This window comes from Furipterus horrens, unplaced genomic scaffold (genome assembly GCF_987537825.1).
Source record: "Furipterus horrens unplaced genomic scaffold, mFurHor1.1.pri manual_scaffold_6, whole genome shotgun sequence".
NCBI classification, from domain to species: domain Eukaryota; kingdom Metazoa; phylum Chordata; class Mammalia; order Chiroptera; family Furipteridae; genus Furipterus; species Furipterus horrens.
In genome coordinates, this window is record NW_028327176.1 from 176,319,234 (window position 1) to 176,343,696 (window position 24,463).

Genomic DNA, 24,463 nt, shown 5'->3' on the forward strand with positions numbered 1-24,463 from the left:
GACTTACTACAGACCTTCCGTGGATCAATGGTGCCAGGAAAACCGCTGTCATCGATAGGGAACTGGCACGACTAAACATCGACATTGCGGCTCTACAGGAGACCCGGTTGGCCGACAACGGAACTATCAGAGAAACCAACTACACCTTCTACTGGCAAGGGAAGTCTCCGGACCAACCAAGACAGCACGGTGTTGGGTTCGCTGTGAAGAACACGCTTGTTAACTCCATAGAGCCACCCACAGGAGGCACAGAGAGATTACTTACCCTCCGATTGTCAACAACTTTCGGCCCAGTCAGCATTCTTAGCGCGTAGGCCCCAACCCTCTGCGCCACCATCGAAGAGAAAGAACAGTTCTACCATGCACTGGATGAAGCGTTACCCAAGATCCCCAGAAGTAACGCTCTCTATCTCCTTGGAGACTTCAACGCAAGAGTAGGAGCCGACCACATGGCCTGGCCCACCTGCCTTGGAAACTTTGGGAGAGGAAAGATCAATGAGAATGGTCGGCGACTGCTTGAGCTTTCGTGTCACCACGGCCTGTGCGTGACAAACACATTCTTCAAGTGCAAAGAGATCCACCAGGTGTCATGGAGGCACCCCCGCTCCCGCCATTGGCACCAGCTTGACCTCGTCATCACCAGAAGAACGGATATTGGCAGCACCCTCCTCACCCGCAGCTACCACAGTGCAGACTGCGACACGGACCATGCCCTCGTGGTAAGCAAGGTGCACATAATGCCGAAGAGGTTGCACCAGTCCAAGATGAAGGGTCGCCCACGCATCAACACCAGTTGTGCCAGCAACCCAGTTAAGACCCAGCAATTCATCAACAAGATGGAAGATGCACTCGGCGAGGGAGTGGCGGCAGATGACATTATCGAATCCAATTGGCCACGTCTCCGCGACGCCATATACAACTCCGCCATTATTGCTTACGGGAAGAAAGAGCGGAAGAACGCTGACTGGTACGAGGCTCACTGGGAAGAAATGGAACCCGTGATCGAGGCTAAGAGGAAGGCCCTACTGGCTTACAAGGTCACGCCCACTCCCAGTACACTTCAAGCTCTACGGGCTGCCAGGAACAAAGTCCAGAAGACCGCCCGCCACTGTGCCAACACCTATTGGCTAAACCTGTGCAGAAGCATTCAGGAAGCCACCGATATAGGCAACGCACGAGGAATGTATGAGGGTATCAAGAAGGCAACAGGCCCAATCCCCTCCAAGATCGCCCCCCCTTAAGTCCAAGACAGGTGAGGTCATCACTGACCAGGAACAGCAAATGCGGCAGTGGACTGAGCACTACCTCGAGCTGTACGCAACGAAGAACACCGTAACAGACACTGCTCTTAACGCCATCCCAGACCTACCAGTCATGGAGGAGCTAGACACCCCACCTACCGCGGCAGAGCTCAGCAAAGCCATCGACCGCCTCGCTTGCGGGAAAGCACCAGGAAGCGACGGAATCCCTCCAGAAATCCTAAAGAGCAGGAAACCAGTCCTGCTACAGCCGCTCCACCATCTACTCTGTCACTGCTGGAAGGAGGGTTACATCCCCCAGGATATGAGAGACGCCAACATTATCACCATGTACAAGAACAAAGGAGACCGCAGCGACTGCAACAACTACCGGGGCATCTCTCTCCTCAGCATCGTCAGCAAAGTATTCGCCCGGGTCGCTCTTGCCCGCCTGCAGACCCTTGCTTCCCGCGTCTACCCAGAGTCCCAGTGTGGCTTCAGAGCTGGCCGTTCAACAGTGGACATGATCTTCTCCCTACGCCAGCTGCAGGAGAAGTGTCACGAGCAGCATAAACCACTCTACCTCGCCTTTATCGACCTCACGAAGGCGTTTGATCTGGTCAATCGAAGCGGTCTCTTCAGCTTGCTACGGAAGATTGGCTGTCCACCACATCTGCTTGCTGTGGTCATGTCCTTTCACGACAACATGCACAGCACGGTGTCCTACAACGGCGCAACCTCTGAGGCCTTCCCAGTCAGCAGCGGAGTAAAGCAGGGCTGCGTCCTCGCGCCTACGCTGTTCGGAATCTTCTTCTCCATGCTCCTCCAATACGCCTTTAAGGACTGCAGCGAGGGTGTCTTCATTCACACCAGATCCGATGGCAAGCTCTACAACCTGGCCCGTCTACGAGCCAAGACCAAAGTCAAAGAGGTGCTCATCCGTGAGATGCTCTTCGCCGACGACGCAGCTTTGACATCACACTCCGAAGAGGGACTCCAGCAGCTAGTCACTTGCCTTTCCCACGCATGCAAGGAGTTCGGACTAGCCATCAGCCTGACGAAGACGAATGTTATGGCTCAAGGCACGGGGACTCCCCCATGCATCACCATCGACGGATACACCCTGGAGGTTGTCAACGACTTCACTTACCTCGGGTCCACCATCTTGAGCTCTCTGTCAGTCGACCTGGAGGTCAACCGGAGAATCGCCAGGGCAGCCACAGTTATGGCCAGACTGAACCGGCGAGCGTGGAACAATTCCAGCCTCACTGAGAAAACCAGACTGCGCATCTACCAAGCCTGCGTACTCAGCACTCTCCTCTATGGCAGCGAGACGTGGACCACCTACGCAAGGCACGAAAGGAAACTCAACAGCTTCCACATGAGGTGCCTGCGACGCGTCCTGCATGTCGCCTGGCAGGATAAGGTCCCCAACACCGAGGTGCTGAAGCGAGCCAATATGAGCGGTTTGCATGCAGTTCTTAGCGAGAGACGCCTCAGGTGGCTCGGCCATGTCAAAAGAATGGATGCAGGCCGTATCCCCAAAGACCTCCTCTACGGCGAGCTAGCAGAAGGCAAGAGGATGAGAGGGCGCCCAAAACTGCGGTTCAAAGACATCTGCAAAAAGGACATGACACAATGCTCCATCAATCTCAACACATGGGAAGTTCAAGCAGACGAACGCCTAGCCTGGAGACTCGCGGTCAGGCAAGGTACGTCACGTGCAGAGGCTGCGCGCAACGAGGAGGCGGTCCAGAAAAGATCGAGGCGGAAGCAGCATCAACAGCAGCAACAACGGCCATCTGCCTTCACCTGTACCAAGTGCGGCAGGGACTGTCACTCCCGAATCGGACTGCACAGCCATTCTCGGCGGTGCAGATAGACTCTCAGGAAGCTACGCCATCGTCTCTTGAGACGGACGGCTGCCGACGATAAGACATATTAATATACTATATGTATAGTATATGTGTATACACACACACACACACCATATACTCACACATACACCATTATAAACCATTGTGCATGTTGCCCTGGCTGGTTTAGCTCAGTGGATTGAGCGTCGGCCTGCGAGCTAAGTGTCGCTGGTTCGATCTTCCAGTCAGGGCACATCAGAGAAGGAAAACTCTGACTCCAAAAAACCTCCGCTGCCTTGCGGCATACCTCTTCAGGGGAAAGGCTAAGGGAGTAAACCCCGACAGAAAATCCGGAGCCGGAGTCCCTAAGGCGGTTTGACGTTGTAGTCAACACCGGCAACTCCTGCGGCGCACCTGAACCCAAGCTGTATCGACTCCGTCTTTCCCTTGGACCCTTCAGCTGCGAAGAGAGGGGGGGTCTGCTGCATGGGCAACAGCAGACCCTCCATATTACCCTGCCCAGGCTCTGTAGCTTCAGCGTCATCACAAGATGTCGATTCAACACGGGAGGAGACAGATACCATGTCACTCCCGAGTCGGACTGCACAGCCATTCTCGGCGGTGCAGATAGACTCTTAAGAAGCTACACCATCGTCTCTCGAGACGGACGGCTGCCGACGATATCATATGTAGCATTAAGCACCATAGTGTAGATATGTAATGGGAGCAATAATAAAAAAGGGGGATTAAGTCTTTCTGGGATAGGGCTGATGATATAGAATAGCATTAGTCAGAATAAGCTAGTTTATTCTGAGGTAGCAAGTTAACCCTAAAATTTTAGTGCATGAACCTCTCAGAGGTGTATTTCTCATTCCACAATGTCTGCTGCAGTCCAATTGACTCCAGGGCAGCTTCTTTCTAGGCAGTGACTTGGGGATCTAGGATGCTTTCACCTTGTGGCTTCATCATTTGAATACAGCTTACAGGTCACTGTGACAAGGGAAGTAAATTCACACCAGTTTTGAAATGCATTGGCCTGGAAGTGTTCATATCACTTTTTATTTATTTATTTTTCATAATTACTTTAGTTATTTATTTTTTATTATTGTTTTTCAATTACAGTTGTCCCATTTTTCTCCCATTGCTCCCCCACCCAGCCAGCCAACCCCTTCTCCCACAGTCAGTCCCCACCCCATTGTCCATGTCCATGTGTCATTTATACATGTTTTTTGACTAAACCCTTCCGTTACTTATCCCCCTTCTCACCCTCCCCCCTCCCCCCTGGTAACTGTTATTCTGTTCCTTGTTCAATTTTGTTCATTTGTTGTGTTGTTCCTTAGTCTCCTGTATTAGGTGATAGCATATGGTATTTTTCTTTCATTGCCTGGCTTATTTCACTAAGCATAATACTCTCTAGTTCCATCCATGTTGATGCAAATGGCAGGAGTTCCTTCTTTCTCTTTGCTGCATAGTATTCCATTGTGTAAATGTACCACAGTTTTTTAATCCACTCATCTACAGATGGGCACTTAGGTTGTTTCCAGCACTTGGCTATTGTAAATAGCGCTGCTATGAGCACAGGGGTGCATAAGTTCTTTTGAACTGGGGTTTCAGGATTTTTCGGGTATAATCCTAGCAGTGGAATCGCTGGTTCAAAAGGCAGTTCCATTTTTAATCTTTTGAGGTAATTCCATACTGTTTTCCATAGTGGCTTCACCAGTCTGCATTCCCACCAACAGTGCACTAGGGTTCCCTTTTCTCCACATCCTCTCCAGCACTTGTCGTTTGTTGATGTGTTGATGATGTCCATTCTGACAGCTGTAAAGTGGTATCTCATTGTGGTTTTTATTTGCATCTCTCTGATGGCTAGTGATGTTGAGCATTCTTTCATGTGTCTATGGACCTTCTGTATGTCCTCTTCGGAGAAGTGTTTGTTCAGGTCCTTTGCCCATTTTTTAATTGGGCTGTCTGTCTTCTTGATGTTGAGATGTACAAATTCTTTATATATTTTGGAGATCAATCCCTTGTCTGAGGTATCACTGGCAAATATGTTTTCCCATATGGTTGGTTTCCTTTTCATCATGCTAATGTTTTCTTTTGCTGAGCAGAAACTCTTTAGTTTGATGTAGTCCCATTTGTTTATTTTTTCCTTTATTTCCCTTGCCTTGGGAGATGTATCGGTGAAAATATTGCTACGTGGGATACCTGAAATTTTCCTGCCTATATTTTCCTCTAGGACTTTTATGGTGTCACAGCTTACATTTAAGTCTTTGATTCATCTTGAGTTTATTCTGGTATATGGTGTAAGTTGGTGGTCTAGTTTCATTTTTTTAATGTCCCTGCCCAGCTCTCCCAGCACCATTTGTTGAAGAGGCTCTTCTCACTCCATTTTATGCTTCTTCTCCCTTTGTCAAATATTAGCTGACCATATAGTCCTGGGTTTATTTCTGGGTTCTCTATTCTGTTCCTTGACCTATATGTCTGTTATTACGCCAGTACCAGACTGTTTTGATCACAGTGGCTTTGTAGTATAGTGTGATGTCTGGTATTGTGATTCCTCCTGCTGTTTTCTTCAGTCTCAAGATTGTTTTGACTATTCCAGGTCTTTTTTGGTTCCATATAAATTTTTGAAGTATTTGTTCTAGGTCTGTGAAATGTGTCATTGGAATTTTAATAGGGATTGCGTTGAATCTGTAAATTGCTTTGGGTAGTATTGACATTTTAATGATGTTGATTCTTCCTATCTGTGAACATGGTATTTGCTTCCATTTATTTGTATCTTCCTTAATTTCTTTCTTCACCGTTACATAGTTTTCCAAGTACAGGTCTTTTATCTCTTTGATTAAGTTTATTCCTAGGTACTTTATTTTTCTTGTTGCTATAATAAATGGAATTTTTTAAAAATTTTTATCTCTGATATTTTATTGTTGGTGTACAGAAATGCCTTAGATTTCTGTATATTTAATTTGTACCCTGCTATTTTGCCAAATTCACTTATTATATCGAGTAGTCTTTTAGTGGAATTTATAGGATTTTCTAGGTATACTATCATGTCATCTGTGTATAATGATAGTTTTACTTCTTCTTTCCCAATTTGGATGCCTTTTATTTCTTTTTCTTGTCTGATTGCTGTGGCTAGGACTTCCAACACTATGTTGAATAGGAGTGGAGAGAGTTGACAGCCTTGTCTAGTTCCTGATTTCAGGGGGAATGCTTTCAGTTTTTGTCCATTGAGTATGATGTTGGCTTCAGGCTTCTCATATATAGCCTTAATTATATTAAGGTATGATCCCTCTATTCCCATTTTGCTGAGTGTTTTCATCATAAATGGGTGTTGTACTTTATCAAATGCTTTTTCTGCATCTATTGATATGATCATGTGATTTTTGTCTTTCATTTTGTTTAGGTGATGTATTATATTTATTGATTTGCGAATATTGAACTATCCTTGCATCCCTGGGATGAGTCCCACTTGATCGTGGTGTATGATCTTTTTGATGTATTGCTGGATCCTGTTTGCCAATATTTTATTGAGGATTTTAGCATCTATGTTCATCAGTGATATTAGCCTGTAGTTTTCTTTCTTTGTTGTGTCTTGACCTGGTTTTGGAATTAGGATTATACTGGCTTCATAGAAAGAGTTTGGGATTTTTCCCTCTTCTTGGATTTTTTGGAATAGTTTAAGAAGGGTAGGAGTTAGTTCTTCTCTAAATGTTTTGTAATATTTGCCCGTGAAGCCATCCAGTCCAGGGCTTTTGTGTGCCGGGAGATTTTTGATTAGTGTTTCAGTTTCACTCTTTGTTATTGGTCTGTTATTGGTCTTTCTACTTCTTGACTCAGTTTTGAAAGATTATATGTTTCTAGAAATTTGTTCATTTCATCTAGGTTGTCAAGTTTCTTGCCATACAGTTGTTTGTAGTAATTTCTTACAATCCTTTGTATTTCTGATATCAGTCGTGATTTTTCCTCTTTGATTTCTGATTTTGTTTATTTTGGTCCTCTCTCTTTTTTTCTTGATGAGCCTGGCTAAAGGCTTGTAGATTTTGTTTATTTTTTCAAGTAATCAGCCCCTACTTCTGTTGATCTTTTGAATTGTTTCTTGAGTCTCTACATCATTTAATTCTGCTCTAATCTTGATGATTTCCTTCCTTCTACCTGCTGTGGGCTTTGTTTGTTGTTGTTGTTGTTCTACTTCTTGTAGCTCTAGGGTTAGATTTTTTATTTGAGATTCTTCATCCTTTTCAGGTAGGCCTTTATTGCTATGAACTTTCCTCTCAGGACTGCTTTTGCTGTGTCCCATAGGTTTTGGGCTGTTGTGTGTTCATTATCATTAATTTCCAGAAACTTCTTGATTTCTTCCTTGATGTCATTGTTAACCCATTAATTATTTAATAGCATGTTATTCATTCTTTATGAGTTTGGATGTCTGATTTTTTTCCTTGAGGTTGATTTCTAGTTTCAAGGCATTGTGGTCTGAAAAGATGGTTGATATGATTTCAATTTTCTTGAATTTGTTGAGGCTTGTTTTGTGTCCTATCATGTGGTTTATCTTTGAAAATGTCCCATGTGCATTTGAAAAGAATGTATATTTTGTTCTTTGGGGTTAAAAGTTATATATATATCAGTTATGTCCATTTGGTTTAGTGTGTTGTTCAATGCCTGTATATCCTTGGTGTTTCTTTGCTTCAAAGATCTGTCTATTGTTGATAATGGGGTGTTACAGTTCCCTACTATGAGTGTGTTGCTGTTGATATCTTTCTTATAGTCTTCTAGTATTTTCCTTACATATTTGGGAGCTCCTATGTTGGGTGCATATATGTTTACCAGGGTTACATCTTCTTGATGGATTGTTCCCTAAGTATTATGAAATGTCCTTCTTTGTCTCTTTTTATAGCCCTTGCTGTGAAATCCGTTTTGTCTGATATAAGTATTGCTACCCCAGCTTTTTTTTTCGTGTCTGTTTGCTTGGAATACTTTTTTCTATCCCTTCACTTTCAGTCTGTGTAAATCTTTTGTTTTGAGGTGTGTCTCTTGTATACAGCATATATGTGGGTCATGTTTTTATATCCATTCTGCTACCCTATGTCTATTAATTGGAGCATTTAATCCATTTACATTTAAGGTTATTATTGACAGGTATTTATTCATTTCCCTTTGTATCTGTGTTTCTCTCCCCCCCTCTCTCTCTCTCTCCCTCTCTCTCTCTCTCTCTCTTTTTTCTTTTTGTTTTTCTTAAAGCATTCCCTTTAGCATCTCTTGCAGTTCTGGTTAGGTGGAGATATATTCTTTTAGTCTTCTTATTTCCTTATTTCACCTTCCATTTTAAATAAGAGCCTTGCTGAGTAGAGTAGTCTTGGTTGTAGGCCTGTGTTATTCATTGTTTGAAATATTTTTTGCCATTCCCTTCTGGCTTGTATTGTTTCTGTTGAGAAATTGGTTGATAACCTTATTGGAGCTTCCTTGCATGTTATTTGCTGTTTTTCTCTTGTTGCTTTTAGGATTCTCGCTTTGTCTTTGAATGTTGCCATTTTAATTATGATGTGCCTTGGAGTGGGCCTTTTTGGGTTGATCTTCATTGGGACCCTCTGTGCTTCCTGGGCTTGTATGACTTTTTCTCTCATCAGATCAGGAAAATTTTCTGTCATTACTTTTTCTATCAGGTTTTCTATCCCTTGCTCCTCCTCTTCTCCTTGTATCCCTATGATCCTAATGTTGTTTAGTCTCATGTTGTTCTGCAGTTCTCTTAAACCCTCTTTATTCTTTTCAAATCTTTTTTCATTTTGTTGTATTGTCTGGGAACTTTTTTCTACATTGTCCTCTTAACTCACTGATCCAGTCCTCTACTTCATTTAGCGTGCTTTTGATTGATTCTACTGTATTCTTCAGTTCAGAAATTGTATTCTTCATTTCTTCTTGGTTCTTATTAATAGTTTATATGTCCTTTTATATGCTGGTGTAGTTCTCTGTAAGTTCCTTGTAGCTTCCCTGGAATTTTTTGTAGTTTCCTTGGAGTTCCTTGTAATTTCCCTGGAGTTTGTTGTAGTTTTCTTCGAGATTGTCTAGTATTGAGCTTCTTTATAACCATTATTTTGAATTCCATGTCTGATAGTTGGCTTATGTCTATTCCATCTATCTCTCTTTCTGGGGATCCCTCTTTTCCTTTTATTGGGAGGTTGTTTCTGTGTCTCCTCATGTTGGAGTCTTCTTGTTTGTTTTTGTTTATTAGATTTGTCTGCTTTGATTTCCTGCCTTTGTGGTATGAGATTTTTTATAGGAGACTTGGGGGTTCAGTTGTGCAGTCTCTTTGATCTCCTGAGCCTGATGCTCTTGGGATGCCCTTTATGCCGTTTGTTTAAGCTGTCTGGTTGTATTTCAGTTACTCTTTGGTGGATCCTTCCCTCTGGCTAGTTGATTGAGAGTCTCTCTGCCCACCTTGTCTTGAGTTCTTTTGTGGGGATGCTGTTAAAACATAAACACACAACCCAGGCAAGAGACCCACACCCTCCAAAATATCCCCCACCCACAATCCCACTATCAGCAGCAAATGAGCCAGTATTAATATAAATGTAGAGAGGTTAAGACTATTCTACTATAGGAGAAAGAGATAAGAGTTGTTTTAAATGAAAGAAAGTGATTTTTGAGAAGGAAATGTTAGAATAATAATAGTAGCAAGTAGGGTCAAGGCTATGCAAGACAGTAAGTAATATTTACATTGTATGTTAAAAAAGAGAGGAAAGAATGCAGAATGAAGTGAGAAAGTGGAAGTGTATAGTATTAGGTTTATATAGCAGTTATATGCTATCTGTTTAGTGTGAGAGGGAGGATAAACAAAGCAGACAAACAAAAATTAAAGAAGTAGGATAGGAGGGAGAGAAGGTAAGAAACAGATTAAAGAAAGAGTTTTTAAAAAAGAGAAAAAAGAAAGAGTTTTTACTCAGTTCAACCTTTGGGCACAGTCTTCCTTTTCTGGATCCACCCCTGGTCAAAATTCCATGGGTTTCAAACCTTTTCTGGCTGGCTGGCTGTGAGGAGATCCAGCTTGATTCTGGGGTTGCTAGTCTCTCACTCGTGGGCCTGCTGCCGCTCTGCTGTGAGCCGCACTTAGTTGAGTCCCCTCCCCCCTGGTCCTGTGGCACCGTCAGCGCTCCTCAGGCTGTTCTGCTGGTGGGCCAGCGTGCGCCTGCCAATAATCTCTGCTCAGCCTCAAGTCCTGTCTCCGTTCCCAAGCTGCAGCACCGGCTCGTGTCCCTGCCTGAACGCCTGCACACACGTCACCTGCCCGCTTGGGGTCCCTACCAAGTCTGCAGTTCCACCGCAGCTTTCCCATATGGGCCTCTCTCCATGGCTGAGTTCTGCCCCTTTGTTTGGTGGGGCCCTGGCACGAGTGCCCAGAGCACAGAGCTGTCAGCCCAGGGTTGCCAGCCAAGGGAGTCCCCACCTAGACTCAGTTCATACAGTTTCTCACAGTCCGGGCTGTTCATTGTCTTCCCACACCTCCAGCTGTTTCAGCCAAACCTTCTCGCTGACTCCCTCCAGGACTTTGCTCATCGGTGCACCCTTGGCAAGGGGAAGCCTCCAAGCAGATCCCAGCTAAAGAGCTGGTCAGCAGCTGCCCCTTTCGGGTGCGGTGAGGCAAAGGAGCCAGGCTGAGGGGCCCAGCGACTCAGCCTGGCAACTCAGCCTGGAGAACAAGGCCGAACTTTCTGCCCTCTTTCACGCCACTCCCTCACTCCCTTCCCTGTTTGCACTGTCTGGAATCCGCACTCACTCACTCCTCTCTATGGTTACACTCCAAGTCCTTCCACGATGGGAGCAAGCAGACAACACTGCTACCTACTCCGCTGCCATCTTCCCCCACCCTCCAGAAATAACTTCTTCTGCATGAATTTATGATTCAAGTATTGTCTACCGCTCCCACTGACTAGCACAGTGAAGTCATCATTGTTCACATATGCTCATTCCAGTCCACTCTTTTTGGCTGCCAGGTTACATCAATGTTGGGCAAACCATTCTTGTTATATTCACAATGGCTGCATGCAGTATTATTCAAGTGCAAGCTTAGACCCCAGGGCCTCATAAAGCGTGGCCCAGACCCGGGGCTGGCAGGTTCACAAATCTCCTGCCAATCAAACATGGTTTTCCTCCAAAAACCATATCACTTTTTAAATAATAGGTTATTGACTAGAACTAATGACAGTGGCCTTGCCTAACTGAGAAGATGCAGGGAACTGTGAGGGATGATTCTTTGATGAACTGAAGATGACCCTGTCATAAATATATACAAAAGAGGAGGTGCCAAATATCAGGGGATTCCAGTAAGAGTGTGAGCAAAGACATGAACAGGTAAGGTCTTTTGGTGGAACAATGACCATTGCCCGTACAGAGCGGTATGAGATTAATCCAGAAAAGTAGTTGAATGTGATAGTATGAACCTTTGAAGTCAGTGCCAAGAAACTTGGACTTTATTCTGATGATAGTGAGAAGGTTTTAGAGAAGAGAACCAAATAGTCATAACTTTGTTTCTAGAGGAATACTCTGACATTAGAGAAGGCTGCTATATATGGATGAGTAGAATCATTTGAGCTCAAAATAATTTTTGAGCAGCATGTAACATTAAAGTCCTAGTTTCCTATTTTTTAAGTTTCTTTTTTAATTTCAGTGTGCCCCTAGTAATGAGTTTCATATTTTTCTATCCTTGCTCTTAAAACTTAGCAGTATGTCATGATCTTTAAGAATGCTTTCAGTTTTACTGACTGTAGAACAGTTGATTAAATTCTCTTTTGCCTTGTCTCTTACCTCTACCATAACCCCATTGCTCTCCCTTCCACCATGGTCCAACACACCCTCAAAACGTTTTGAAATACTTTTAAGGATTGTAGGCCAAAGAAAAGACAAGGAAGACAGCACAAATAGCATCTCAGAAAGAGAATGCCTCTCTGTGTCCATGGATTGGGGTTATTCTCACTACGGCCCTTCTGCCTACCTGACACCATCAGTTCCCACAGGATGAGTATAAAGTCTGGTCTGATAGTGTTCATTTTGAACTTGAATATAGAAGCCATTCATCCTTCAACCCCAAGAATCTTCCCAAGTTGAATGGTGTGGATGAGAGAAGGTCCCTGGGTTTTTCTTTTAGATACGGCCATAAGACAGAGTTACCCTTCTTAATACCAGTTCTTCCACTGGCTCCTCCTCTATCCTCAGGTCTTCCCAAGTGTTCCAGTGTTGGTATAGCATCATGGTTAAAAGCTGGGTTCAGAAGCCAAAATGTCAAAGTCTAAGCCCAAATCTACCACCTTCCAGTTAGTAACTTTGAGCAACTGTCTTCACTTCCCTGTGCCTCAGTTTTTGTAATATGAAATTGATAATAATATATGTGTCAATGGATCATTGTGAAATGTAAATGAGGTTTCATCCATGAAAAGTACTTACTACAGTTCCTGACATGCAGTAAATATATTAGATAGTATTATTTAGCAATTTGTCTTCTATAGGAGATTTCACAAAAAAATAAAATAAAATAAAATAAAATAACTTGAGTGGTTGTTTGTATATACTGAATAAGCCACTTTTACTATAAGATCTCATGTAACCCTAATGCAAACCCTAGTGAATTTGGTCTTTTCTCACATCAGAGACTTCAAATTTGTACTTGCTTAATTGAAATGCATTCCCAAGGGACAGTGACTCATTGGGAGCAATGATCATTTTCTGCTGTGATCTGGGATATATTTTAAGTACCTGGAGCCATGAGTGGCACATAGTAGAAGTACAATAAGTATTTATTGAATGGACACACAAACAAGCCTGGGAAGCAGTGTGTCTCACTCAGTAAACACAGAGGTTTTGGAGTCAGGTAGACCGGAGGTCTAATGTTGGCCACACCACTTACTGGTTCTGCATTACCTCTGGCAAGTTAATTACTCTGTTCCTCCATTGCCTCATTTATGAAATTAAGGTGAAAATAGCTATTTCATTTGAGTTGCTGTGATAATTAAATACAATACTTGTGGAAAATATCTAGTATAAAACTGAGCGTATATTGGTAGCTATTTTTATTACTATGTATTCAGTATTTGTGCATATAAATTAATAACAGAAGAATCAACATAAAGCACAGAGGGATAAAAGAAAGCATAGTTTCATGTTTACCTGTCAAATATAAATTTTCCAAAATTAAAGACCAGCTTGCTTTTTTGGTTCTTTTCCCTATGTTGTTTTCAGTGTTATATATATGGTATGTATAAAGTAAAAGAGAAAAGAAGGGTAGAACAGGGGAAATCATAGGTAGGGAGGCTGCAGAGAGTCAGGGTAGAGGGGAGGCTGAGGAAGACCTAGAAGAAAGTCATGGAGAGAATTAAGTTCCTTCCTTGAGGAAAGAGCAAGTAAGATAGAAGGAAGGAAGGGGGGCAGTGAGTTAACAGATAAAACTCTCCTCTCTCTAATCCATTCTCCACCTTGCCTCCAGCTTGCTCTTTCTACTATTAATACCCAAATATGTTTCTCCTACCTCTATACACCTTACACTCCTTAGAAGGGGTTTAAGCTTATACAGGTGTCTCTGCTTCCCACATGACCAAGTCCATAGGAAAACCCTCCATGATTTGGTTCATGCCTACCTCACCTGTCTAAACTCAACTTTTCATGCTCTTCCATGTTCTACAACAGTGACAGTCCCCTTAGTGGTCCAGGCTGTGCCTTTATGCCCTTTTAATTGAGAGCCTTGTAAATAAACTCTTTCCTTTACCCTTCCTGATGGCAAAGCCTTAGTCACACTTATCAGCTCAGTTCCAATGTCTCTGCTGTGTACCGTTGTCCTTGACCCCCCATTACACCATCACAGGGCTGCACGTCTGCATATATGTCATCATATTGTAGTCCTGTGATTGTCTGAAGGCTGTCATTAGAGGTGCTGTTCTATGAGAACCACAAATATGAATTTAAAATGTTCATGGGTGAAGCGAATCCCTCTAAGTCACTTTAAAGTCACTGTTAGGTTTTAAGATACCACGTGAGACATCTCTGACATCACATTCCCCAGAAGAAAAATTCCTTCCAGTGGCCTACACTGCTGGACTGAAAAAGAGTCCCCACCCTGAAGCCCCCTCATGGTGCACAGCCCCTTAACACCTACCTTGTGGATAACTTCATTAGGAAGATTCAGCAGGAGATATTAACTGCCCTCAAGTCAAAATGCTTTCTGAACTCAAAAATAAAAAACCAGTAAAATGGTGCTACTCACCTAGTATAACTGATTCTTCCTTTGCTCTTAATTGCAAAGATATGCATGTCTCGGTTTAATGTGGGTCACTATTTTGTTTATTGGGCCTAATTATTAAAACCATATCCTAAGAGTTGTTGGGACTAATGTTAGAACTGGATGAGTCCCAAAGTTAGTCTTGTGCCCATACCGAGTTTGGAAAGTGCCTGGAACATACTGGCACTCAATAAATATTGGTTCCATCTGAATCTGAGTTTCTGATACTGGGTCACATTTCTAACCTGATTCAGAGATGCCTGTGTAAGAGCATCTCAGACTGATGTGGAAGCCACGAGAAACAGGTATCCAACACCATTCCACAAAGGCTCAACCAGAAAGGCTCCAGCAGTTTCTGGGGAGATTCTGTCGTATTGCATAGGCATTGATTGTCACATCAACCAGCCCTGCAGCCTCAGGAGAGGGAGGCCCGTGACAAGGGAAAGTTCCTGGAGACTGCAACAGTTAAGACGTGCATTTCCCTGTCATCTGAAGCACTAAACAACCTCTACTACGAAGACAATGAAGAAGGGTTGCAGACTTTGAGCTGACCCATTAATAAAATGAATGACAGTTTCTGGTGGCACAATAAAACATTTGGTCAGGTTTTCAGGTTTAAAAAACAGGTTTTTTAGAGCTGGCCTCTGTTGTCTCCAAGCTGCCAGGGATGTCACTGATGCCTCCTGGCACCCACTGACTGAATTGCTCCCACCCCACACTGCCTTTCCCTGTTTTCACCAAACATTCAACTTACATGGAGAGCCCAGAGCTTCACAAAAGTGAAGAGCGGTCCGGGTTTTCTAATCTTTGCCAGTTTTTCTGACATCACCATTTCTGTTGTTTTAGATCATGTTTTGCTAATAGAATAGGCATTATCTTCAAACTTGAAATTCCTTTTTGCTTTATCACAGACTATAACAATTTCTCTTTTTTAATCCCCTCTTATTCTAGAGGGGATTGAGAGGGAAAAAATAAACAAAATATTCAGGTTACAGTCTGAAGGGTACAACTCTCTGCACCCTAGAGGAGTTTTCCATGTTACTTCCATTTGTGATATACCTGTAAGCTTGGCAGGTCACCACAGGGACTCTCCCTTCCTCCCAGGCAGGTCTGCTCACATCTCCAGTTCTGCCTGCATCCCGATGTGCACACAAGAGCAGGGGTCAGTGCCTCGTGTGCACACACATGCACTTGCACACAGCCATCCTTCATCGTTTTATTCATGATCAAAAGTCATCATAGAAATATAGGAAAACCCAGATACCCTGATGAACATGAAGGCAGGAACTGGTCTACTTGCGTGGATGCTCCACATCCAGTAAAGCAGACACCTTGGGAGTTAGGCCCAGCAATCTCATTTTTAACAAGCTCATATTACTTTGAAGACACCCCCGGAGCTCTGCCTGAGCCCCACAGATGCATATATGTAGACATGGGCTCGCCAGCTCTCTTATTAGACAGCTAGACAGGGGCTTGTCTGGCTCACCACACATTCAAAAGCTGGTTTTGCTTCCAAGGAAGAAAACTACTTGTGTCTGGTATTCATATGGTAAGGGAGCAGTACTCTCCTATTTAAAAAATATTTTGGAGAAAAGAGAAAAACCAGAGAAATAGCAGTTAAATGTAGTCTTCAAATCTCATGTATTAATTTTATAATGTACACTCTGATTACAACTATAGTGCCTAGAGCTCTAAAATGATCTTGTGTGGTCCCCTACTTCGTCCATTCTACTTGCCTGAATTCATATCATCACGCAGCATAGTTTTTATTCAGCATAGTTTTATTCTAAAACTTTCCTTAGTTCGTAGGTTACTGATCTCCATCACAGATAACCAAAATGTTTCTCCCAGTAGCAAGACCAGATTCTTCTTGTGTAGTGTAAATCCATTTCTTCAATCCTGTTATAGCCTACTAAATTCCTTCACCTATACCTAAACTTCCTACTGATCCACTTTTCTGGTAAAAGAACATCTGTTCATAAATCAAATAATTTAACTTTTAGGAAGCACAGCTACAATTTATGATCATCTGTTTTAGTGCATAGGCCTTGTGCCCTGATGACATGCAAGGTAATTTATGTGGCACAGAGACCTGGCATTAAATAATATTGAATCACAGAGTGGAAAAGTAATTCCCTCTCAATTATCTTTCAATCCTTTTGATTCTATTTAGGAGAGTCTCTATTTCATGCTAGTGTATCTTTAATGCCCCTCTCATACTTTCAATATTCCTACTTAACATATATAGAGCAGGCCTCAGAATCAGAGTCTTTACCAGCAAACATATCTAACAAATGTTTATTAAGGTCAATTACTTTTCACTGTATTTGTGGTTATCTTCTATTCATGACAAATGATATTCCATCTGTGAAAGTTTATAAGTTCCATAAGTTTCCCTTTAAATATATTTATTTAAGAAAAAATTTGAATAAGAATATAATTTTTAAAAAAAATCAGGTAGCATGTAACAGGCTGAATTATGACTTTTTACTTTTGTAGGCCTAGGTACTTTGTATTCATCAGTTTTTTTCTCCATTTATTTATTAATATACACATTTTTATATATACATACATATGTGTCATATAATACACTTTAAAACATAAAAATATTTATATATGTGTATATATAAATATGTATATTTTTATATATAACATTTATGATTGCATTGGTAAAAACATGTATATAATCTTCAACTCGGAAAGTTAATTTTTTTCCTTCTAATGGTGAAAGAAATTAGAATATTTTCATGGCCTAAGGCACTGCGTCTACCATGCCTAATGCATATATGGGCCCTGGTATGTGATATAGCAGAGCTGAAAGTAGTAGTTCTTCATGACTGAAGTTGAACATGCACAGTTGTGTCCAACCTTCTCATTTTACAAAGAACAACAATGAGCTTCACACATGTGCAAGAACCTGCCTACAGTCTTATAACGAGGTGGGAACAATCAGAACTGGATCACAGATGCCAGTTTCCTGATCTTTCTGCTTAATTACACTGCTTTCTTTTTTGGAGCCTCTTCTTCAAAAGCTTTTCTTATCCTATCTCCTTCCCATCATAATTAAGTCATGGGTCCTTTCTTGAATCCAGCCCTCTGCTCAGATCTGAGTTCCTCTGTGTGGAGGCAACACCACCTGGTGGATCCCCTCTGCAGGGAGATGTTTGCCATGGGATGCCGTTCAGTTCATGGTGATAATCTGATCATCACTGCCTTATGAGGGGAATCTATACATTCCCTATTGAGGAAAACCCAAAGGATGCAGAAGACGAAGATAGATTTGGGCTTTCCTTTTTAGGTGCAATCTTCCAAATACAGTCTCATTAAAATGAGCAGCAACGGAAGATTGGGCGTGGGTTAAAATAACATTTTAACACCCTAGACCAGTACTTTCTAGCACAGAGTTTATAGGGTTGATCAAGGATTTCCTCCTTAGGCTGTCAACCCTTCATCTCATTTGGCACTTAAAAAAAGTCAAACCTCAGTAACTCAGCTGCTGGGCGATTGTCCTATTGATAATATACTGCAGAAAATAGTCCAAAACAATTCTGAAGAGGCCCCTCTGGCAACTAGCCTTTATCTCTTTCTCTGTTTATCCAAAGTATATCTACACCTGCCTGAGAAAACTGTAGGTCAGAAGGTTTGAGGAATAGAAACAGATCATTCCGGGGTTTGCTTTCTTGTCAAATGATCCTTTATTGAAATATTTTCCTCTGTAGTTTGTAAGTAGCTAAGCATTCTATCGCATCACTGTGGATGTTGCCCATGATGTCATGAGGGTGGTGGCCATCAACATCACAGCCAACAGACCAGGCAGTTGCAGATTCTCTCTCTTTCACGGTTCCAGAGAGCTCTCTGGCTGTACAGATTGGTGCTACATCTGCCAGGCGATGCTGACAATCTCATGCAAGGTGCTATTTCCAGTGTGCTTGATGGGTTTTTGCTTCTCTCCGTCTGTCTGGTTTGTGGAGGGCTTTGATGACCAGGGAAGAGGCAGAATGTACCGCTCAATCTGGCCCTGTTAGTTCTGAATGATCAGTTCACTGTAATTCTCAGAGCTTCCCAGCTCCCTGTTACCTTTTTTGGGGACACACCCTGGGGGTCCGATCCTGGGGGCCAGGGCAGAGGTGGCTACAAATTCACACTCTTGACTTCAGATGTAAGACTTGGATCTCATTGGGTGGAACTTGGAGTGACATGGCAGAGGCAGCTGGTGCCGGGGGAACCCTGATGCAGGGTGACCAGGAAAGTTGCATGTTGGCCTCTTCTGAGCCCAAAGCTGAGAAAGCTGCCTCTGGCCATCTTTTACTATCATTGCACCACTGAAATTTATGCCAGCTGATTTTATTGGTTATTATTAATTCAGAATGCTTATATGCCACAGGAAGGAAAAACAAATTTTGGCAAAATACATTTTTTTAAAAAGTGAAGACCTTTCTGTTTATTTTGAGGCTCAACAAAAAAATAGATCTGGTCTGTTGAGTGGCAATCATGTACTTCCACAAGTATATTGAGTCAAAGATTATTTAACTCATATCTTTTAAAGATATAATTCTAATGGGAAAAACAGAGTATGGGATTTGGAAGCAGTCAGAACTGGTCTTGAACCTTACCTCCAGACTTACTAGCTCTATTATTTGGGGCAGGCTAATTCCCTTTTTCAAGTCTTCAGTACCTCATCTGCATAATGGAGTTAATAATTCCCATTTAAGATGTTGTTTTGAAGAGTAAATGAATCATCTTCACAAATATTTGTTGATCACCTCCAGTGTGCCAGGCTCTTATCTAAGTGCTACAAATACCACAGTTAGCAAAACATGAGATTACCTTTTTTGGACAGCTGATGGTCTTACGTGGTTCTTGAATCACTTACGCACAGTGTAGCCTGTGAGTAGATAAGACCTGGATTTCTTGCACCTGTACTTCTCAAACAATTATCCCTCTTGCTAATGCAGATTTTGAGTTATAACTGAGCTTCTAAAGGTTACTTAGAGATTCCACAGGACCATCTTGAGAGTTCTACAATTTTTCTAATTCATAACATTTTAACTTCCCACAGGGCAACATTTATATTTGTTATAAATATTTTGCACTATTTTTCCTTTTATTAATATACACTGTTATTGGTAAACTTTAACCAAAGGATACATTTTTAGACAGGGAGATATACATCCTTTAGTGCTTGGAAATTCCTAATGATAAGCAGTTAAGTTATCCTGATATAGAAAAAACCTTCTCCTGAGATTTGCCATTAGCCCAACTGGCACAGGCACAGCTAGACACAAAAAGATCTTTTGTCATTGGTTATGTCACTGATAGAACAAGTAGCTCCTTTTTAGTGGTAATGATGCCAGGGATGAAGTAATCTAGAAAGATCTTTGTTTTTCAAAGGAGTGTTCTGTCTGGCATCATCAAAGTACATTCTAACACTTCCAGGTATGACTTCTAATAATCAGCAACTAAGCCAGGTGAAATAATGATAACCGCATGACTAAAAATATTCAGAACTATATAACTTTATTTAAAAAATGAATGATTTTTCTACTCAATTTGGAGCAATGGATGAAGAGGTAGAGTTTAGACATTAGTATTAAGTCAAAAATAATATTTATTCTTTAACCCGCATGCCCACTGGAGTCAGCATTATCTTCAGTGTAAACATTTTATTTGCACAGATTTCTCTTCTATGTAATATTTGATGAGACTAGGCCTTATCGCTAGCCATATATTTGGATTTTACATGAATGCACCATTGTAAAACTATTGTTGGCAGCTGAAATTGTTGGTGAAATTCCAGGCCAGTGTCATCTGAAGTGACCAGGTTATAGTGAGAAAAAAAACGACAATAAGATAGATCTTTAAAATACATACTGTCTCTGAATTACCACCCAGGTACATTTTGCATAGTTCCTTTTGGAGCTAATTATGCTGTTTTAAAACAATAATAGAGAAACAAAGAATAAAGAAATATAAAGCTACCTAACTGTGGACTCACCCACCTGACATCCTAGGAACACCATACTCTAATTACTAATATATTGACAGTCAGAGCAGTTATCTGGAGAAGAATGCTTAAGGCAAAGAATTTCCAGTCTTAGTATTTCTTACAAATTCCTGTTGTTATTTTTTTCTATGAATATAAATAATAAGTTTCTCCAAAAATGTTCATCTTGATCCCCACCATGTCTTTTCTTGATAAGGCCTACCTGCAACCTGATTCCATGTTGCCACAGTACGCATTAGAGTTTAAAAACCATGACATTCAATGTCCTGCCTTTTCCTTGAATATGCAAACCGTATAGCAAGAACAGGATGAAGATTCCTTCGTAGCTGTTATGGGGACACTAAATAGACTCAAACTTGCTGATGGTTCAGTTTTTAGTTCTGTCATCTTCTTACTCTTGGGAAACTTTACAAAGTTAAAAGGTAAATCTATACCCTGACCCTGTTTTACCTAAGAAGCTCTTTGTCTTTTATATCTGTCCACCAAATTTCAATACCAAGACCACTTGACTTTCTTTTCTTCCTACTACATGGAGGAGATAAATTTCATCCCCAACCTGGCCCCCTGAGCTGAGTATATAGAGTAGCCCCTGGGTTTGAAAAACAAATGGTGATGTTCCACCCCGCTTTTTTACATTCTGTCTTCAAACATCTAAATGTATGCACTGCTGGTACAAACTGGTACATTATTTCTGGGAACTAATTTGGCATTATTCCTAACTTGTTGCTTGTGCACAGGTAACTAGACATTATATATCAACATCCTTAAAATCTTCATAGCCTCTGACTATACAAAAAAATTTAACATTCAGACTTTCATACAAAGACTTCTGCAAAAGATATTTATTGTAATACTATCATTTTTTAGTAAGTGAAAAATAGAAAATCTTTTACTACTTGCTGTTCAAGAGCAGGAACTGGTGAAATAAATTTTTGTACATCCATAAGATGGAATTCTAAGCAGCTATGATCAGGGTTGATATTCTTAGAAGGATTTTTTTTAAATGGCATATCAAAAATTATCATGCTACAATTTAAAATGAAATCCATACACAGTATGATCTTAACTATGTGTAAATAATATAACTGGGGCGTTGGGACATATACCAAAATATTAACACTGGTTATTTTTATTCCTTTCTTATGTCCGTTTTCTTCCTATACATCTTTCTATGTTATAGAAGTGTCTTGTAACAGACATAAATAAAATGTCAAAAGTCAAGATACAGAAAAAAAATACCAGTGGGGCAAGAGACGCATTCCGTGATTTCATGTTTCTACACAGACAGCTCTCTGATGCTTCACTTTCGCTAGGGATTTACACTCCCCATTCTCCGAGTGGAGACTAATAGCTACTGCGGGGCAATGATGAGCACCTGTGTCACCTGGCGTCTGTTCTTTTTCAGCACACAACAGTGTTGCCCTTTATATTGATCGAGATGAGGACATCACACCATGCGTATCCCAGCAGGAGCAGCGGACTCGCCGCCATATGTACCTTCTCTGTTGGCTATATATTATGGTAAGGACGGTGCCTGCTGGGCTTTTGTATTGCATTAGATTTAGCACTGCTAAATTTGGGCACATATTTCATTATGGATATAATCACTAACAGATTCACACTGCTGCCTCATTTGGTCCAAGACCTGGGCTTTGTCTCATTTCCCCAGATGCTTATATTTTTAGAAAGTATATGCCAAACCTCACACAACAGGAATTTGTTGAACAATCCCATGTAAGCAGTGGTTCTTCCAAAGCTACATTTTTCAACTCTTTTTCAAACTAAATGTTTTTCTTGGACACTGCTTTTATTGCTTAAGGGCTTTCTTGCTTGGGATTTTTTTGTTGTTGCTTTTGTTAGGGAATTGTAGAGAATGCAAATAAGGACAAAAGAAATGATCTCTTAGAGAAGTGACTTTAGACTTCATAGGAAACAAGTGAAAATATACATTTTCCGGAGTCAGCTTAAAACCTATTCCAGAATTAGCTACTAATATAGCAGTCCCTTAATGTTTCGGGTTTGAAACATTGGGCTAAACAAATCACAAGAAATCTCCCAGTTGGTCATCTATTGGGCATGAGTAAGTCCCAAGTAGGAGTTGCCAAATTTATTTGATAAGAGTTTTTGCCTGATGAGTTTATTTCACATTAATTGCAGAGCTTACCATGTTTTAATGTTTCAAAATTGTTTATCTTAAGATAGAAAATTTCTTAATTCTCTTTATAATTCCAAGTCCTCTTTGATATAGTAGTATACACAGAAGAGGTCTCTACCACCAGGATATCTGTCTCTCAGGACTCTTGTCCTAAATTCTGGGTCACCGGCCCTTTTGTTAAGCCTGAAAGACGGAATAATGTTCTTCCAATCCCCCCAAACTGTACTTAATCCCATCAAACTCCTGGAGAGCTTTGGGAGGCCCTATGATCATTGAGGGTTTTGCTCCAGCCAGCCTAGAAATATAAAATAAAGTACTTCACATACTCAGCACGAATTTTCACATAATGCCCCAGATATGAACAGAAAGGGGATTTGCTTCTAGGAAGTCATGCCATATGACTAGATCTAAGGGGGCATCCAGACTACAGACCTCAGAACAAACGTGCAGTAATGTTCATTCCACATGCCACTTCACCGACTAGTCAAAGACCATTTATGAGAGATGGGGAATGTTTGTTTTCCTAGTCACTGTCTAGATTTGTTTGCCACCTAAAATGTTAAGTATTAACTTTGTCTGATAGGGACCAAATGAGCAGGGCTCATGGGTGAAGTGTGACTATGAAATTCCATCTTAAAAATGAAAATGAATGTATGTACTCTGTACTTATGAACTTGATAGTCAAGTGACTCATGTCTTTCAGAAGAGCCATGTGGGGAAGCTACACAATTATTCCAAAGACTGCAATGTTCACAACATACCTGAAATTGCCTATAACATTTGTTTAAACATCAAATGCCCTTCTCCCCTTCCTCCCCAAAATACACTCTCATTATTTTTCACTCACATTTGCTTATCTACGGGAAGGGAATTTTCTTACTCTGGGAACTCTGGGTGTATTTCCATGAATTCATCTACCTAAACCTTGTAGAGCCCCAGAGGTTTCAAGAACTACGTACTTTCATATGTTTTTTCTTCTTTTCACCGTGGATACAATCAATTCATGTTCCAAAGACACACGTGGGAAATACTGCACCACATCGTCTTCGTTATGGACCCCCAAAATCCCTCATTATAATGAAACATTACTCACGCTCTCCATGCCAAGTGAGGCTTGCCAGCTCTGTGTACTCCCTAAGCAAACCAGCACTTGTTTGGACATGTATTTGCATTAACTAGCAAATTCTCTCAGATATGTCTGAGAAAGCTTTCAGAATAGACTTTTTGTTGTTGTTGTTCTGTCCTAGGCATTTAAAGTTATGCCAAGACCTAAACAATGTCTCTCGCATCATGTCCTATTTTATAAATCTAAGGATTTTAATGGTTATCAAAAGGTACTGGATTTTGCTCCCTTTAAGACTATCTCAAGGCTGATAGACCAGCAGAAGGTTTGGAATATGAAATCTGTTGAGAGCATACCAGGGGCGTGACTGGACATTCCAGGACCTCATGTCAGATGGAAGAAAGCATTCCTCTAATCACATACTAGTTATAAAATAAATAGATCTCCCTTCCAAGTCTCTGTAAGGTTGAGCTGATCTATACCTCTGAGACTGCTGGCCAGGCTGGCTGTCTGCTTTGCTCTGATTCCATTGTCTCTCTATCTCACAAGTCTCCCTCCCTGTCTGAAGCTGTTCTTTTTCCTGGATTTGGATAGTGAGCATTGAGAAAGAGGGGGATACCAGAACTTTCTCTCATAGCCTAGAACCCATTGTGCTCCTACCTCAGTGGCTCCATTTCCCAGCCGCTATGTCAGCCCCACCCTAGCCCTGTGTCTTGAAATCATCTCAGACTCCATTCATGGTCACTTCCAGCTCCTCACATTTCTCTGTCCACTTACCCAGGGGTGTGGGACATAAACATCTCTTTGTCCAGTTATGGTGGCTCCTTTCCTGTACCCCTCCCTCCATCATCACTTCCCCACACACTTCTCTGCACCCTCTTGGTGGGATT

The 24,463-nt window shown here is 41.6% G+C and overlaps 1 protein-coding gene across 2 annotated transcripts in view; it reads left to right on the forward strand.

Moving 5' to 3' along the window:
- AIG1 (androgen induced 1) overlaps positions 1-24,463 on the forward strand; it is a 224,912-nt gene that overhangs the window by 170,866 nt on the left and 29,583 nt on the right. For both annotated transcript variants that reach the window (XM_090279925.1, XM_090279926.1), the window contains exon 4: positions 21,761-21,876. In XM_090279925.1, coding sequence (XP_090136051.1) covers positions 21,761-21,876 — 116 coding nt within the window. The remainder of the gene's footprint in view (positions 1-21,760; positions 21,877-24,463) is intronic.